This window comes from Cibotium barometz, chromosome 11 (genome assembly GCF_041138505.1).
Source record: "Cibotium barometz isolate CiBa-2024 chromosome 11, ASM4113850v1, whole genome shotgun sequence".
NCBI lineage: Eukaryota > Viridiplantae > Streptophyta > Polypodiopsida > Cyatheales > Cibotiaceae > Cibotium > Cibotium barometz.
Genome location: NC_141056.1, coordinates 51,947,994 through 51,964,925, shown reverse-complemented (window position 1 = coordinate 51,964,925; position 16,932 = coordinate 51,947,994). Strand labels below are relative to the sequence as shown.

The 16,932-nt window shown below is 51.0% G+C and overlaps 1 protein-coding gene across 4 annotated transcripts in view; it reads right to left on the bottom strand.

The window, feature by feature from the left end:
* The window catches only part of LOC147634312 (hydroxyproline O-galactosyltransferase GALT6-like), a 43,202-nt gene that overhangs the window by 11,437 nt on the left and 14,833 nt on the right, over positions 1–16,932 (bottom strand). For 2 of the 4 annotated variants that reach the window (XM_086805449.1, XM_086805451.1), the window contains exon 3: positions 15,921–16,211. The exons of 1 other annotated variant lie outside the window; for it this stretch is intronic. In XM_086805449.1, coding sequence (XP_086661575.1) covers positions 15,921–16,211 — 291 coding nt within the window. The remainder of the gene's footprint in view (positions 1–15,920; positions 16,212–16,932) is intronic. One more of the 4 variants, XM_086805450.1, reaches the window with a different exon arrangement.

Here is a 16,932-nt window from a genome sequence, read left to right as displayed (position 1 = left end):
TCTTTCTTTCTTAACAACAGCTCGCTAAAGCTCCCGCCTTCACCCCTGCTCGCCCTCGCGCTGCCTGCTCGCCCCTCGCCTTCCCTCCCTCGCGCCCCCCCCCCCCCCCCCCCCCCCCCCCCCGCGCCCCCCGGCCTGCCATTGCTTATGCGCCCCCCCTTCATCTCGCCATCGCACCCCCCCCTTCATCTCGCCTTCTCGCCCTCTCTCGCGCTGAAGCGCCCGCCCCCCTTCAGCTCGCCATCGCGCCCCCCTCCCCTCGTCAGCGCCCCCCCGTCCCCCCCCTCCGCCAGCCCTCCCTCTCCCCCCGCCTCTCCTTTCGTGCTGCCCTCCCCCACCAGGGGGTTTTTATTCTTTGCCGCATTATCCCAACCCCCGCCCCTTCCCTTCTTGCTGGTTTTTCCGCCCCCTGGGGGTTTTTCTTTTTTTTTTTCCTTTTTTTTAAAAATCCTTCGGCCTGCCCTTTCCGCCCTTCGTGTGCAGCTCGGTTCTTGCAGGTATCGCATTCGCTCCGCCTTCGCCACAGCTTCAGACTCTGATGGAGGCTCCTCCCGCCCCACCTCAGAGGGACTCTTCTGCAGCCCCCTCGACCGCCCCTGAGGATACCCCCATCAGGCTTTCTGTTTCTTCAGAAGAGGAAGCGAGCCTCGCCGCAGAGGTGGAACGCCTCCAGGCACATTCCACCATCTGCCGTATAGTCGGCACTCGCCCCAGCAGAGGGGAGATACGGAATCTTCTTCAGGCCCGCCTTCTTGCAGACGTGGGCAAGATCCTAGACGTTCAGCTTCTGGGCCGTGGACACTACCAGATCGAGTTCGAGACTTCCCAGAGTGTGGCCCAGGTCCTTGCCATGAGTCCCCTTGACATCAGGGGCGCTCGGGCATTCTTCAGACCTTGGTAGCATGGCTTTGACCCCCCAGCGGCCGAGCAAGGAGAGCGCCTTTTCCATGTTACTGTTTGCTTCCCTGGACTCCGCCGCGAATACCTTCCGCTCCTTTCGAGGCTAGGAGCACTGGTGGGCTCGGTGCTCGAGACTGGCCCCACTGCAGCCTCAGTGGTGGCTAGAGCAGCTGGGCTACCTTCGGTCAGAGTCTTGGTTCCTGACATCTCCTCCCTTCCGAAGGTCATTCAGCTACCTAGGATAGGGGGGGGATGGATTGATCAGAGAGTGGAGTTCTCAGGGCTCCCGAACCACTGCTTTATTTGCAGACAGGTCGGCCACCTGGCCAAGGCCTGCCCTCGCAGGAGACCCCGACCTGCACCGCAGCAGCAGGCCCCTGATGGCCCGCCCACAGATGCGGCTCGGCAGGCAACCTCCGGGACACCTGCTCAGCCCACAAAGACCTCGGAGTAGCAGCCTGGACAGGGGCGCCGCCGAGGGAGACAGCCCCAGCAGCACACCCAGAGACCGATGCAACAGCAGCCACAGACTCAGCATCACTGGGTTCCCGTGTGAGGAACAACTTTGCTCCCCTCTAGGAGGAGACCCCAGCGCCGACTGAGGACCAGGAGATGCCAGCACCCCCTCCTTCGCCCCCACCCCCCCGTCCCCCCGTCCCGCCTCGCTTCCTCCTTCGCCTCCTCCAGTCCCCGTTCCGGTTTCGGCAGCGGCTCCTTCCCCACCCCCTTTCCCCCCCTCCTCCCCCTCCCGCTCGCCTCAGCTCCTCGGGAGGCCCTGGCAGTCCCCTGGCATTCACCTGCAGTCCAGAGGGCTCTGAGCACCGACCTTGCTCGAGCACCGCAGAGGAGACTTACCATGCCGATTCGGGCTTCACGGATATCTTCTATCCGCAGTCGGCTGAGTCGTCTCGACACTAGACAGCGCTCGGAGGCTTCTGATTACTCCTTCACACGGCTTTTTGGAGCAGAGGGCCCCCATGAGCCAGCACCCATCCGAGTTCATGTAGTGATACCTCGGGCCCGCGGGGAGGAGGCACTTGATTCAGCGGTGGCCTTCTCATTTCCTCTCTGTGGCCCTTGTGACCGGGAGTGGACCCTGGAGCTCGCCCTTAGCACTTTGAAGACTCAGGCAGTTGAGTTTTCTCACCATGTGAGCGATCTGGAGGTGACAGATGTGATAGGCCGACTATGGGAGTTGGCTCATTTTTTCATTGATCCCGGGAGTGTGGATGCCTCAGGGATTCGACATTTGGTCGTTCGCATTGTGGCAGACTTAGCACGCGACCCTGGATATGTATGTATACACGAGGGTGCTCTGTCAGAGCGGGAGGCAGTCGCCATGGGACACAGCCACTGGCGCTTGATCCGAGATTCTTGCAGTACACCGGGTGGACAGATTCGTAGCCGCTCGGATGGGGACTATTCTCCATCCAAGCCGCTTGCAAAGGCCCGTCGTACGGCTGAGAGAGCATCCACCTCAGCAGGTCATCCATGAGGATCATCTCATGGAATGTACAGGGCCTTCGCGGCGCACATTATATACGTTATCGTCGTTGCTTGAGGCAAGAGCTTCAGAGATGCCTGGTTGGGGGCAGTATTGATATTCTGTTGATGCAGGAGCACCATTTGGGTGAGAGTAGGATCCGGAGATATGGTTCGGTGATGCCTGGTAGATGGGACACCTTTTGGTCTGCAGGATTTGGCCCTTTGGGTGGGCAGGGAGGAGTATGTATGGTCATTGCGGATGTATGGCGACAGGCCATTGTGGATCGCGGGATCATTGTGCCTGGTAGAGCACAGTATGTCATTCTGAGGACGCATGATGAGCTCTTTGGCGTGCTCAATGTCTATGCGCCCAACCATGCCAGTGCCAGAGCAGAGTTCTGGACCCAAGTTATGGATGCATTGCCAGAGGCCGCACATTGGTGTGTCGGGGGAGACTTCAACATGCTTGAGGACCCGGCCGATAGGGTGGGAGGCAGTCATGTTACAGTGCACGGTACGGAGCTTGCAGCTTGGGAGCGATTTTGCATGACACTGAGGATCACTGATGCATGGCAGCATGAGGCCTTCTCCCGCTCTCAGGACAGTCTTAGTTTCTCTAGGTCGGATCGCCGGCAGGGAGGGACTAATCTATCACGGATTGATCGCTTTTATGTGGGCGACAGGTTAGGGGAGCGAGGGGGCTCCGTTGGCATTCTCGCTGGCACCTCTTTTTCAGACCATGCGCCAGTTATTTTGACTCTTGAGGAGAGGACACGGGAGACCAGCTTGCAGTTGAGGATCCCAGAGAGGGTACTTACAGATCCTAGTCTCGCTGAGGACATTGAGAGGATATGGCATGATAGTCAGGCGGACCAGGATGCAGCAGGCCAGTGTGCCCAGGGACTCATCGAGCTCAGCTCTTTTTTGCACGCTGCAGCCTTGACAGGGCTAGGAGAGGCCCGCGAGAGGGAGCGTCAGCTGAGACGTAGCCTTGCTTCGCTTCAGCGCCTTCAGGAGCAGCAGCCTACATGTGAGTGGGTGGCGTCCCAGCTGAGCCAGGCACGCCAGGAGGTTAGAGAGGCAGAGGAGCATAGACATGAGTTTTACTATCATCGCCAGGCCTCTCAGTGGACGCAGCTTGGTGATAGAGTGACTGAGGAGTTTTTTGAGATTACTGGGCCCCGCCATGCTCGAGCAGGAGTCCGCCAGCTTGGGAGGCCGGATGGCTCAGTAGCTACTGAGCCAGAGGAGATCAGAGCCATAGCCACTGGGTTCTATAGAGACTTGCTCTCAGCGGAGCCAGCCACTGAGGCTCGGGATGCTTGCAGATAGACTGTGTGGGCCCATGTGCAGAGGAGGGTCACAGATCGTATGCGTACAGTTCTGGGTGAGCCTCTCTCAGAGGTTGAACTTGCTGAGGCCTTGAGGGTCCTTCCGTGCCATAGTTGCCCAGGGGAGGACGAATTGACGCCTGCCTTTTTTATGCGCTATTGGGACCTTTTGGGACCAGGCCTCCGCAGGGGCTTTCAGTATGTTTTGGACACTGGGGTGATGCCACAGAGCTTTACAGAGGGCTTGATCTTTCTTATCCCCAAGGGGGGGGGAGTATCAGATGATATCCGGCATTGGAGGCCTATTACGATCCTCAATACTGTCTACAAGGTCTTGGCAAAGGCCTTGAGTTTGAGGATCCAGCCCTTCCTGGGGGAGTTGATTCATGCTACCCAGACAGGATTCGTCAAGGAGCGTAGTATCCTTGACAACATTTTCACCTTCTGGGAGGCGACGGCCCGAGCTAGATTTCTTGGTGAGGACTTGGTCGTGATGCTTCTCGATTTTGAGAAGGCATACGATAGAGTCGATTGGGGTTTCTTAGAGGGCACTATGCTTCGCCTGGGCTTTGAGCCAGGTTGGATTCGAGGGGTGGCGGCTCTATATTCCACAGCTCGTAGCCAGGTGCTGATTACAGGAGGAAGGGGGCCGAGTTTTGAGTTGACCAGATCAGTCCGCCAGGGGTGTCCTCTCGCCTCGTTTCTTTTTCTCTTCTTTGCGGAGGCTATGAGCATGTATCTGACGGCAGAGGAGGTTGGTTTGAGAGGACTCCAGCTCCCAATCAGGGAGGAGGACCTGCTCGATGCTGAGTTTGCTGATGACACGGGTTTATTTTTGCATGGCCAGGAGGCCAATCTTCAGCAGTTAGAGTAGTCCCTCCAGGTTTTTAGTGCAGCTTCGGGAGCATTGATCAATTGGCGCAAGACAGTGGCCTTTTGGATCAGTAGCGCTCCCACTCCGGCATGGAGACCAGACCCGGGTTTTAGATGGATTCCTCCTGGCACAGCAGTGCGATATTTGGGATGCCAGATTGGACTAGATTTGTCACCTGAGCAGCTGATTGCCCCGCTTCTTCTGAGCATTCGGAAGAAGCTTTTGTATTGGAGTACAGCTCGGCTATCCTTGGCTGGGAGGGTGGTGGTGGCAAATCAGGTGCTTTTAGCGACCATGTGGTACATTACGTCTTGCTGGATCTTCTCAAGCTCTTGTATCAGCCAGGTACAGAGGCTGACCAGGAACTTTCTTTGGTCTGGGCGGGATGGTCAGCCAGCCAGGGCAAAGGTTGCTTGGGCAGTTATTACACTTCCGTTGGCCCAGGGAGGCTTGGGCATTATAGATCCAGTTGATCAGAGTAGAGCCTTATTGGGGAAGCTTATTGTTCGGGGGCTGCTTCCAGGTGCTGAGCCTTGGAAAGAGCTTCTTTTGCATCGGCTGCTGCAGGCTCGAGCTCCCCCAACAGGGGGCACTTGGGCACCAGAGATACGATGGATCTTCACAGAGATGAGGAGGACAAGCCTTAGTAGAGGATGGGAGGACAGATTTGCCTTGAGCATCCTGAAAGCTTGGGAGCTGCTGAGACCGGGGCTCTCTTAGAGACCTCCTTCTTGTGATGAGGAGCGGGCCAGACAGCCGCTCATCTGGAGCCCAGCGGTTCGCACAGAGCAGGGTCATATGCTGGGTTCTCGGCCTCGTCTAGCCTGGGAACCACTGGCGGCAGGCCCAGCACGCAGTTTTGGAGACTGGCAGGCCTTCTGCAGTCTCCCAGAGGAGATCCAGGTGGAGAGGCTGGGTCACTTCAGAGGGGGGTTGATTATGAGGGATGACATTCAGGAGGCACTCACAGAGGAGTGGTTCACGCCTCTTGAGCCCGTGGCCCCACGGTGGATGGGAGCCTTTACTCAGTTGGAGATCCTGATTGCTGTCAGAGCTTGCACTGAGGATGGCAGATGCCTCTACTATGAGATCCAGGATGAGGGCAGACTTCAGAGAGTGGAGGTGGAGTCGCCTTTGGTTGCAGAGTGCATCTTTCACAAGATACGGGTGGTGGCCGCCGCTTCTCAGAAGTGGCATATTGACCCAGACCCTACAGATGTGGACTCTGATTGGTGTATATGGGCATATGCAGCGCGCCCCTTGGCCCGGCTCCAGTGGGACCCTGGCGAGTACGAGTGGCATGATCCTTATGCATCCCTTGAGGCCACAGAGATCACCTTTTTCTAGTATATTGTTCGGTTGGGGCGACATATTTTGACGGCGAGGAGGATGGTCTCTCCAACTGCATCGGGACACTGGTGGCTTCAAGGACTCTCACCGGAGTTCCTGGAGGACTTTTGAACCAGGCTCTGGGCTAGTCGGCAGGCACGCAGGATCTCGACTTTCCAGTGGCTGGTCGCCCACAGGGGTTCTGCAGTTGGCACCTGGCTTGTCTACAGCGGTCTTTCTGCGGATGCTGCGCATTCTGGCCCCCCTCGCTCCCCAGAGGGGATGTATACGTGGGGTGCCGCTGCTTGGTCGACTTCGTCAGGGCCTTTCTGCGGATGCTGCGCATTTTGGCCCCCCTCGCTCCCCAGAGGGGATGTATACGTGGGGTGCCGCTGCAGTTGGCACCTGGCTTGTCTCCAGCGGTCTTTCTGCGGATGCTGCGCATTCTGGCCCCCCTCGCTCCCCAGAGGGGATGTATACGTGGGGTGCTGCTGCTTGGTCGACTTCGTCAGGGCCTGCTATGGGCTATGAGACGGAGCAGGACAGCCAGGCCATCAGATTCATTAGGGGCCAGCCTCGCCTTGTTCCTTCACCGGACTTCTCGTCCGCCGGCTGGACACAGGAGAGGGATCTACGATGGGAGCTCCTCAGCAGCCTCACCATATGGTTCACCTGGAGGGCCCGGTGTTTCAGGGCCTTTGAGGGGAGACTGGAGCCACCAGCAGAGACTGTTCGGGCTATCTAGCAGGAGCTCATCCACACCCTGCGAGGACAGTACGACCGCATCCGGGGCGACTCGGATGAGGCGATCTTGCGGTGCCAGGCCTTTCACACCACTTGGCGCAGCGGCCCCTTCTATACCCTACACGTGGGGTCCCCCCGTTGGCACTACAGGCCACCTGTTTGGCTTTTCCCCCCTCCTATTGTATGATATAGCCTCTCAGTTCTTTGTACTGATTCTTGTATTTTTCAGCACCTAGGGAGAGTCTCCCTGGCTGCCTTGCTTTGTTCTCTGCTCTGTTTTCTTATGAGTAGAGAGGATCTTTTGTAGCCCTACGGGCATTTTTATACAACTAATGAAAGGATCTTTTCTCGGAAAAAAAAATAAAATCTCTCTCTCTCTCTCTCTCTCTCTCTCTCTCTCTCTCTCAACGAGATAGCTTTGTTTTGTATCACCTCAATGAGAAAGAATTGTTTTGTTTCTATTTTATTTTCCATTCCATGATGAGATATGCCATGGACATTATTGTATCACTTTGGTCTCATAGGCCCATTGGGTCTTTAGTAGACGCTTAATATATCTTTCGTTCTTTGTTTCTTTCTCTCTACCACTCCAACCATATACTGTTGTACTCACTGTCACTTTTGCACTCCCCCATATTCATGTATTCATGTATCCATGTACTCATGTACCCCATTTTGACGAGTAGCATTAGCTTCCCACTCTCCCTAGTTGCTGCTTCCGGATGCTCCCTACTGATGTATTGTAGGGCTAGATACTTACCTTCAGTTCCTTCTTTTCTTTTCCAGATAGTGTATCAGATGTCACATGGTTGTAACTTTGGTCTCATAGGTCACTTTGGCCTTTTGAAGACGTTAATATAACATTTGATTTCTCTCTCTCTCTCTCTCTCTCTCTCTCTCTCTCTCTCTCTCTCTCAGGTTCAGTTTCAGGAACCTCGAACAAAGCTCTGGCTCTTTGACACTTTGGTCACTTCAACCATGCTGTATGGAGTGGAGATATGGGGACCCTCAGTGGATCACCACAGCCGAGCTGGTAGCACTGATGGATGGAGACGTATGGAGAGGCCCTTGGTTTCTATGATTTCCTGGATGATTAGGGCCAAGGCCTCCGTACCACATGATATTATCCGTGCAGAGATGGCTGCCCCCCCATTGGTAGTAGAGGCACTCACTCGATCAGTCTCCTTTATACATAGCACTTGGGCTCTCCCTAGAGATAGATATGCTCGCTTAGCCCTGGAGTCTTCACGACAGTTGGCATCACAGGGAGACGGATCATGTTGGTATGCACAGATGACAGATTGGTTCCAACTGCATGGCTTTAGTATGGACAGGCTACCTCCATTTCAGTACTCCCTGGATGCACCCTCCCTCTCTCTCACACGGGCAGAGATTACCAGGCTTATCAGGCAGGACTTGACTCAGCTGGACACTAGGAGGACATGGATACAGCCGACACACGAGCTTGGTACGAAGATGGCTTTCTATAGAGATCATCTTCTCCAGCTCACGGAGGATGGGTTTGTGATTAGACCCAGCTACATGGATACTCATCTTTCTCATGGGGTACGGTGTGCTATTGGTCAGATGCGCACATCCTCACACCAGCTAGAGATTGAGATTGGCAGATTCAGAGGAGTACCAGCTGAGGCTAGGATTTGTCAGCTGTGCCAGATGGAGCCAGAGACAGAGTTACATTACATATGTCACTGTCCAGTATATTATGAGATACGAGGCCGTTTCCACTGCCTGTTCAGAGAGGGCTTTGGACCACTTTCTAGAGTCATGAGATACCAGGATCAGAGATGCCTTGGATTGTACTTGCTGGAGCTGCGTAGACATAGAGAGGGTCTCCTGAGAGGGAGGGGATCAGAGAGGGAGAGACACCTACAGAGGCAGATTACAGACTTCTTTCGACCAGAGATTGAGCAGTCAGGTCAGCAGGCATTGCAGCTAGCCCCAGAGTACAGCCGCACCAGAGGTACACTGATTGATCGGGCTATAGAGCTGGGGCGGTCCAGGCGCCCCAAGATGAGAGGCCCATCTCAACACCGGCGGAGACTACAACAGAGGATCAGGACCATACTAGCACGGCATGGGAGACGTCCAGTCAGAGTACTCACCATGGAGGATATTGAGGAGATCCGCCAGCGTCCGATGCAGCACATATTATGAGATGGAGGCACCTCCATAGTGTACCCCTCCGTCCCACATGATATTGTATCCCCTCACTATATTCCACTCACCTCCATAGCGTACCCCCCCCCCCCCCCCCTCACTATATTCACACCCTATAAGGGTTTCTGTTTACCTTCCATTTCCAGTTTCATTTTCTAGGTGCCTGTAGTATCATCTTTATTTTTCATTTTTTGGGTTTTTTTTTTTAAAATCCAGACATTGTATCAGATCCACCATGATGTAACTTTTGGTCTCATAGGTCATTATGGCCTTTTGAAGACGTTAATATAACATTTCATTTCATTTCATTTCTCTCTCTCTCTCTCTCTCTCTCTCTCTCTCTCTCTCTCTCTCTCTCTCTCTCTCGCTCTCGCTCTCTCTCCATTCTACACAGCCCCATGGCGGAGATACTTGATCTAAGGAGAGGGCAACACTTCAACTGATCAGCATACATGGATCTACCTGATATACATTTTTCAGTATTTTCCAGTATTTTCTACTCAGTATCATCTCGGAGTCTTACACTTCTGTTCTTATAACTGTAGGACAATCAGTTTATTGTACTTTCTAGTCTCATTTAGTTGTTCTCTTTGATGAGACACCAACTTCAGATGTACTCTCAGCTTTGGTCTCATAGGCCACTATGGCCTCTTAGAGACGTTAATATATCATTTCATTTCAACAAAATCCAAGAGCTCGAAGAGAGAACATCCAAACAAGAGGCTCAGATTTCAGCCTTAAAGGAGGAACTAGTGGAGGCCAAATTGCATGCTAAAAGTCAAGCGGCTGAAATCTCAGCCCTCAAAAAGGAGTTGGAAGCCACTTCAAAAGGCAAGCTTGAGGATGGAAAATTTCAGCCCTCCTTTATTGAAGAGCTGAATACCATCAAGGAACAAATGAGGATCATTCGAGAGGAGGAGGAGCAACATAAAGAGAGGACATCTTCATGGGTGGAGGTGATCACAAAGACACAAAAGAAGATGGACGAGGCGGAGAAATGGATCGAAGTCACCGAGAAAGGGAAAACAGTGTATGCATCACCTAGCGGGCAGTCTCCCTTTTCTATTTTGGATGATGACATTTGGGAGTTCTCCAGGGATGGTGACATCATTCTCCTGGGGGACTTCAATGCCAGGACCGCCCATAACCAGACAGTATTTTATGATACCTCACAGGAGATGTTGAGGGAGCTTGATGTTAGGGATATGGGCCTATCTAGACTCTCACAGGATGAGGAACATACAGTGTATGGGCGGTATTGGATAGACATGGGGACTGCACATGGATTGGCCATCCTGATTGGCCTACAAAGATTCTCGACAGCGGGCAGTTTCACTAGCTTTCCACATCGGCATGGTGCTAGTATAGTGGACTATGTTATGGCTCAGCCCAGTCTCATTCCCTCTTTTCAGGATTTTATGGTAGGCACTAGGCCGGTTGGAATAGCAGTGGATCATGCTATCTTGTCCTTCACTCTCACATTTCAGTTCAGCACCGCTCCATTGGGACAGGTCTCCACACACACTCGTTATACCTTTACGAGGGAGACTGACACCGTGTACACGGATGAGATATACAGACGCTTATGTGCCGAGGAGCCGGGACAGCCATTAGATAAGCTCACTTAGATATTGATAGAGACGCTTCATGCTGCAGCATCAGAGGCATATCCCCATAGTCAGCCTACACGGAGACGATCTGGGAACATGTCCCAGAACAGCTCGTATGATGAGGAGTGCAGAGAGATGAGGATCAGATTACAGAGAGAGGTGCTCATGGGTGTTACCACTCACAGACAGTCACGGATTACCTTCCGGCACCTAGTGCGACGGAAGAAGAGGGCTTATCTTGCTCAGTTAGAGAGGGATTTGTATCAGTTATTTATGAGTCGGGACTCAAGCGAGGCATGGAGACTATTCCATGAGCATTCACCATCACCAGCCATTACCTCCACAGAGATTTGGGGTGAGTATGCAGCATCCCTGTACACAGCACCAGGACAGCCGCCCCTGCCAGACCCATCGGAGCCATGCCCAGAGACATGTGCTTTCTTTACTACTGAGATGGTAAGGAAAGCTATTGACAGGATGAGGACTAGGAGAGCATATGATCATGATGGTTTGGTAGCAGAGCACTTTATTCATGCCAGAGATATTCTTGCAGAGCTTATTGCTATGATGTTTAACCGAGCCATGTGTGAGGGTTTTCTTGAGACTTGGAATATGTCCACGATTGTGCCTATCTTCAAGTCAGGGGATCCCATGCTTCCTTGGAATTATCGTACCATCATGATTGGTCACACATTGGCTAGATTATATGCATCTATTCTTGAGCAAGAGTTAGAGTAAATGGGCAGAGAGAGAGAGCATACGTGCATCAGGGCAGGCAGGGTTCAGGAGAGGTTTCTCCACTCTTGACCATATCTTAACACTCAGAGCTATTATTGAGGAGGGCAGATTATATGGCAGGAGGATTTATTGTTGCTTTGTGGATTTCCGCAAAGCTTTTGACATAGTACCGAGAGCCAGACTGATGCGCAGACTACAGGAGATGGGAGTGCCCACAGAGCTGATTTGGGGAATCATGGCTTTATACAGGACAGTTGTGGGGCAGGTACGTACTACTCAGGGTATATCTAAGATGGTTCACTCCACTATTGGTGTGAAACAAGGCTGCCCCCTTTCTCCCACCTTATTTGGGATGTATGTGGATGAGGTTTCAGACTATGTAGAGCGGGAGGGTGACAGAGGAGCATAGCTAGCAGGGAAATGGATTCCGCTGTTATTGTATGCTAATGATATTGTGCTGATCTCAGATTCTCCAGAGGGGATGAAGCGTCATTTGGATGCATTGCACACGTTTGCACAGGACAGTGGATTGTCTGTTAACCTTGGTAAAACCACAGTGGGTTAGGAGGTCAGTACCCACCTTTACATATGGTCAGGAGACAGTGGAGTATACAGATGCATATACTTACCTTGGTGTGGTTTTTAGTGGCCCACTATTTTCCTTGAGGAGAGCAGCGGAGACCAGATTGACCAGAGCTTATGTAGCATTGGGGAGACTAGAGAGGATGTGTTCGCAGGTTCAGTTTCAGGAACCTCGAGCAAAGCTCTAGCTCTTTGACACTTTGGTCACTTCAGCCATGCTGTATGGAGTGGAAATATGGGGACCCTCAGTGGATCACCACAGCCGAGCTGGTAGCACTGATGGATGGAGATGCATGGAGAGGCCCTTGGTTTCTATGATTTCCCGGATGATTAGGGTCAAGGCCTCCGTACCACATGATATTATCCGTGCAGAGATGGCTGCCCCCCCATTGGTAGTAGAGGTACTCACTCGATCAGTCTCCTTTATACATAGCACTTGGGCTCTCCCTAGAGACAGATATGCTCGCTTAGCCCTAGAGTCTTCACGACAGTTGGCATCACAGGGAGACGGATCATGTTGGTACGCACAGATGACAGCTTGGTTCCAACTGCATGGCTTTAGTATGTATGGAGAGGCTACCTCCATTTCAGTACTCCCTGGATGCACCCTCCCTCTCTCTCACACGGGCAGAGATTACTAGACTTATCAGGCAGGACTTGACTCAGCTGGACACTAGGAGGACATGGATACAGCCGACACACGAGCTTGGTACGAAGATGGCTTTCTATAGAGATCATCTTCTCCAACTCACGGAGGATGGGTTTGTGATTAGACCCAGCTACATGGATACTCATCTTTCTCATGGGATACGGTGTGCTATTGGTCAGATGCGCACATCCTCACACCAGCTAGAGATTGAGACTGGCAGATTCAGAGGAGTACCAGCTGAGGCTAGGATTTGTCAGCTGTGCCAGATGGAGCCAGAGACAGAGTTACATTACATATGTCACTGTCCAGTATATTATGAGATATGAGGCCGTTTTCACTGCCTGTTCATAGGGGGTTTCGGACCACTTTCTAGAGTCATTAGATACCAGGATCAGAGATGCCTCGGATTATACTTGCTGGAGCTGCGTAGACATAGAGAGGGTCTCTTGAGAGGGAGGGGATCAGAGAGGGAGAGACACCTACAGAGGCAGATTACAAACTTCTTTCGACCAGAGATTGAGCAGTCAGGCCAGCAGGCATTGCAGCTAGCCCCAGAGTATAGCCGCACCAGAGGTACACTGATTGATCGGGCTATAGAGCTGGGGCGGTCCACTCGCCCCAAGATGAGAGGCCCATGCCAACACCGACGGGGACTACAACAAAGGATCAGGACCATACTAGCACGGCATGGGAGACGTCCAGTCAGAGTACTCACCATGGAGGACATTGAGGATATCCGCCATCGACCGATGAGAGACATCTTTGGATAGTGATGTATATGATGCTTACCTTTGTTGCTCGAGTTTTCCTTCCCAGATGTTATCCATTAGGAGCTCCTAGTACCTTACTTTTCCTCATAGTTGTTGTTTCAATTTCAGTTAGTTTTTTAGTTGTTTTAGCTTTTCTTACACAGACATTGTATCAGATCCACCAATTGTTGTAACCTTTTTGGTCTCATAGGTCATTTTGGCCTTTTGAGGACGTTAATATATCATTTCATTTCTCTCTCTCTCCACGTACTATTTTGATCAAGTACTATTTTGAGTCGTGCAACATTCTCTCTCTCTCTCTCTCTCTCTCTCTCTCTCTCTCTCTCTCTCTCTCTCTCTCAGATGACCTGTGCGCCTCTGCTCTATGCGCACCCACATGCACGCCTCTGCCCGCCTCCGTGCGCACCTCTGTAGTCGCTGCCCTGTGCGCAGGTCGCCTCCCTTTTCCCAACCACGCTTGCTCAAGCCCCCAAGGCAGCAACTAGTAGGGGAAAACATGTCTCAACCCCTGGAGGGGAAACAGGATGGTGAGACAACCTTTCACACCCCCACGAAGGCACCAAATGCCTACCGCAGAAGACTGAGGGAAGGAATCATGTCCCCTGGCTCACGAAGGATTACGAAGATGGCCCAACGAGATGAGGCCCTTTATGAGGAGATACAGCTTCACATAAGGACAGAGATGAACACCATGCGACAGGAGCTTGAAAAGGAATGGACCGAGCAAATGCATGCCCAAAGAAAAGTGATACACGAAACGCTGAAGGAAGAGATATATGTCCAATTGAAGGGAGAAATGCAAGCCCAAGTATGGGTTGAGATGGAATTAGCCCAAGCCTTGATGCACACGGAAATGAAAAGAGAGATGGAGAAATGGAAGGATGACGTGCTCCGAGAGATTGGCACAGTAGTTGCATCGTACGAAGGCACTTTGAAGACATGTATGGCTGACCGCAAAAAAGACATCACAGAAATGCAAAACACTTTGGAATCATGTAAGGCAAAAGTGACTGCAGGTGAGAAGGAAATGCATTCATGGGCTGAAATTGCCAGTGCCACAAAGAAACAAATTGAGGAAGTCAACCCATGGATTGAAGGAGTAAAAAAATAGGAGGATACACTAGTCAATAAAGTAGAGGTGATGAATGCTACATTGGAAGAGGAAGCCAAGAGACGGGCACGTGCCTTACATGTACGTGTAGTTGTGTGGGAAGATAAGGGAAATCCCGAAGAGGATGCAAAAGCTCTTGCAACAAAAATTGGAGCCACTGATGTACCCATTACCGGAGCATGGCGAGTAGGCAGAGATGAAACTAGGGCGAAGATATTGATCATCAGGTTTGGTGACTTGGAGAAGAAGGCGGCCTTCCTCTCCAAAAGGATGGCCCTTAAGAGGGAAAAGATTTATTTGGATGAGGACCTTACACCGGCACAGATAGCACACCGGAAGAAACACATGCCGCATGTGCTTGAGGCAAGGAAAGAGGGGAAATGGGCGGTATACAGAGATGGCCGAGTCATCATTACGGAGAGGAGGCCCGCTTGACGGTGCGCGGCCTATGAGACCTTGCAATTCACGGTGTGGAATTGCAATGGAGCCCTTAGAACAGATGCAGAATACTTTCAGACACAGTGATATTGCTATGTATACAGAGACCCATCAGTGCACAAACAAGAGGCTTCCTGATGGACGGGGTTATAGATGGGAATCAGTTTTCCGCCCTCAGCCACGCACAATGGGAGGTACCAGAGGATTTGGAGGAGTGGCAATACTTTACAGGGAGGAGATTCGTGACAAAATACATGTGGTACACAGAGATGCAAATGCGAGGTACATGTGGGTCCGAATATGCAGAGAGGGGCTCTGCGAGCTATATGTGGCGGTATGCTACTTTCCCCCAGCCCACTCTAGGTTTGCACCATCAGGAGAGTCGCCCTATATACCACTATATGATGATATCATGAGGTTTGCCAGCATGGGAGACATATTACTATTGGGAGACTTTAATGCACGTACAGGCACAGAGCAGTCAGAGCTGTATGATACTCAAGAGGCTATGTACCGGGAGATCACGGCAGAGGATGTAGGGTTGCAGAGATCAGCACAGGATGAGGGGGAGATTACAGATTATGGCAGGCATTTTCTCATGCTCGGGAGTGCACATGGGTTGGTCATATACAATGGCTTATCGAGATGGCAAGGATCAGATGCTCTCACACACTGGAACTCTAAAGGGGGAGCGAGCTGTGTCTCACTCATAGATGTAGATGTGGATGGCATGGACACACCAGCTACATGATGTACACATGCCCCAAGGCCCAAAGCCCCGGGGCTTTAGCTAGGCAACATTATTTTGTCTTTTTTGTCTATTTACCAGGTTTTTGTAACACGTAATCTTTGTAAAATCCCTTATGTCTCATAGACCTTATGGTCTTTTAAAGACGTTTAATATAACTTTCTTTCTTTCTTTCCTTCTCTAAGAGCTAACCATACAAACTCAACAATAAAGATCCATGCCATCTTCTGTTTAAAAATCCATTTACCAAAGCTACAAAAAAGCGTGCCACCACTTTTGAAGTTTGAATCAACTTTGACTGCAACCACGTCTTCCTTATGGTCTTTTAAAGACGTTTAATATAACTTTCTTTCTTTCTTTCCTTCTCTAAGAGCTAACCATACAAACTCAACAATAAAGATCCATGCCATCTTCTGTTTAAAAATCCATTTACCAAAGCTACAAAAAAGCGTGCCACCACTTTTGAAGTTTGAATCAACTTTGACTGCAACCACGTCTTCCTTATTGCCATTCTCTCGGCAAAGTGATTGCTTGCTGACAAAATTCCTATAAAAAAATCGACTGATCCTCTTGGTAGAGGAGGTGCCTTCCATTTGGCATGCATTTCAAGGGTTGCCTCAGGTGATAGAATTGGATGTGACAAAGGGAGAGAAGTAGCCAGCACGGAGTGCACTTCAAGGTCACCCTTCACAGCCAACCCTGTAGCATCCTCCAAAGCAAAACCCTGCAATTACAAAAGTAGTAAGAGTCAAAGAACAAACTACCTTTACAAAGTGGGATTCAGCATTTCTAAATGAGCTATAAATAGAATTAGAGAACACAAGTGTGCTGCAGCTGTTAGAAGAAAAACATGAAGTGCACTATACAACTCGGTACCATAAGCATGAATGTCTTCAATCATCTTCAACATAACTCTTATAGGTAATTCTGTTAGACATTTAAGTTTTCTAAGGTGTTAATCTTATTCTTGTATGAGCCAATCAGATGCATTATTGTGTATCAGTCTTGCCCTCACCCATGGAAAAAGAGGTGGCATAAGACATCATACATAGAGTTCTAGGTGTCAAAGCTCTTTGGCTCTTGATTATTTCTTTCTAAACAGGTTAAATATGAGGCCAATTTTAGCCTGATTAAGGTTAACGTTCTCATACATGTACAAGGCAAATAAAGTGGGGATCTATGCTTGAAAGTCTAGCTCTCAGCATTCTTTCACACTACAAGAACAATAGCTTCTCTAGTGAAAGTCTAGCTCTCAGCATTCTTTCACACTACAAGAACAATAGCTTCTCTAGTCTACAGCAGGAAGGGGGTTCACTACATTTGCCATCTACCTTCTCATCATAGCTTAAAAGCGCCATGTTAAGAGCATACAAACAGCTCAAGTTGCTCAACCATTTCTCCCCCAGGTATAAGAGCTCTGCCATAGCAAATCAAAAAACATGGCC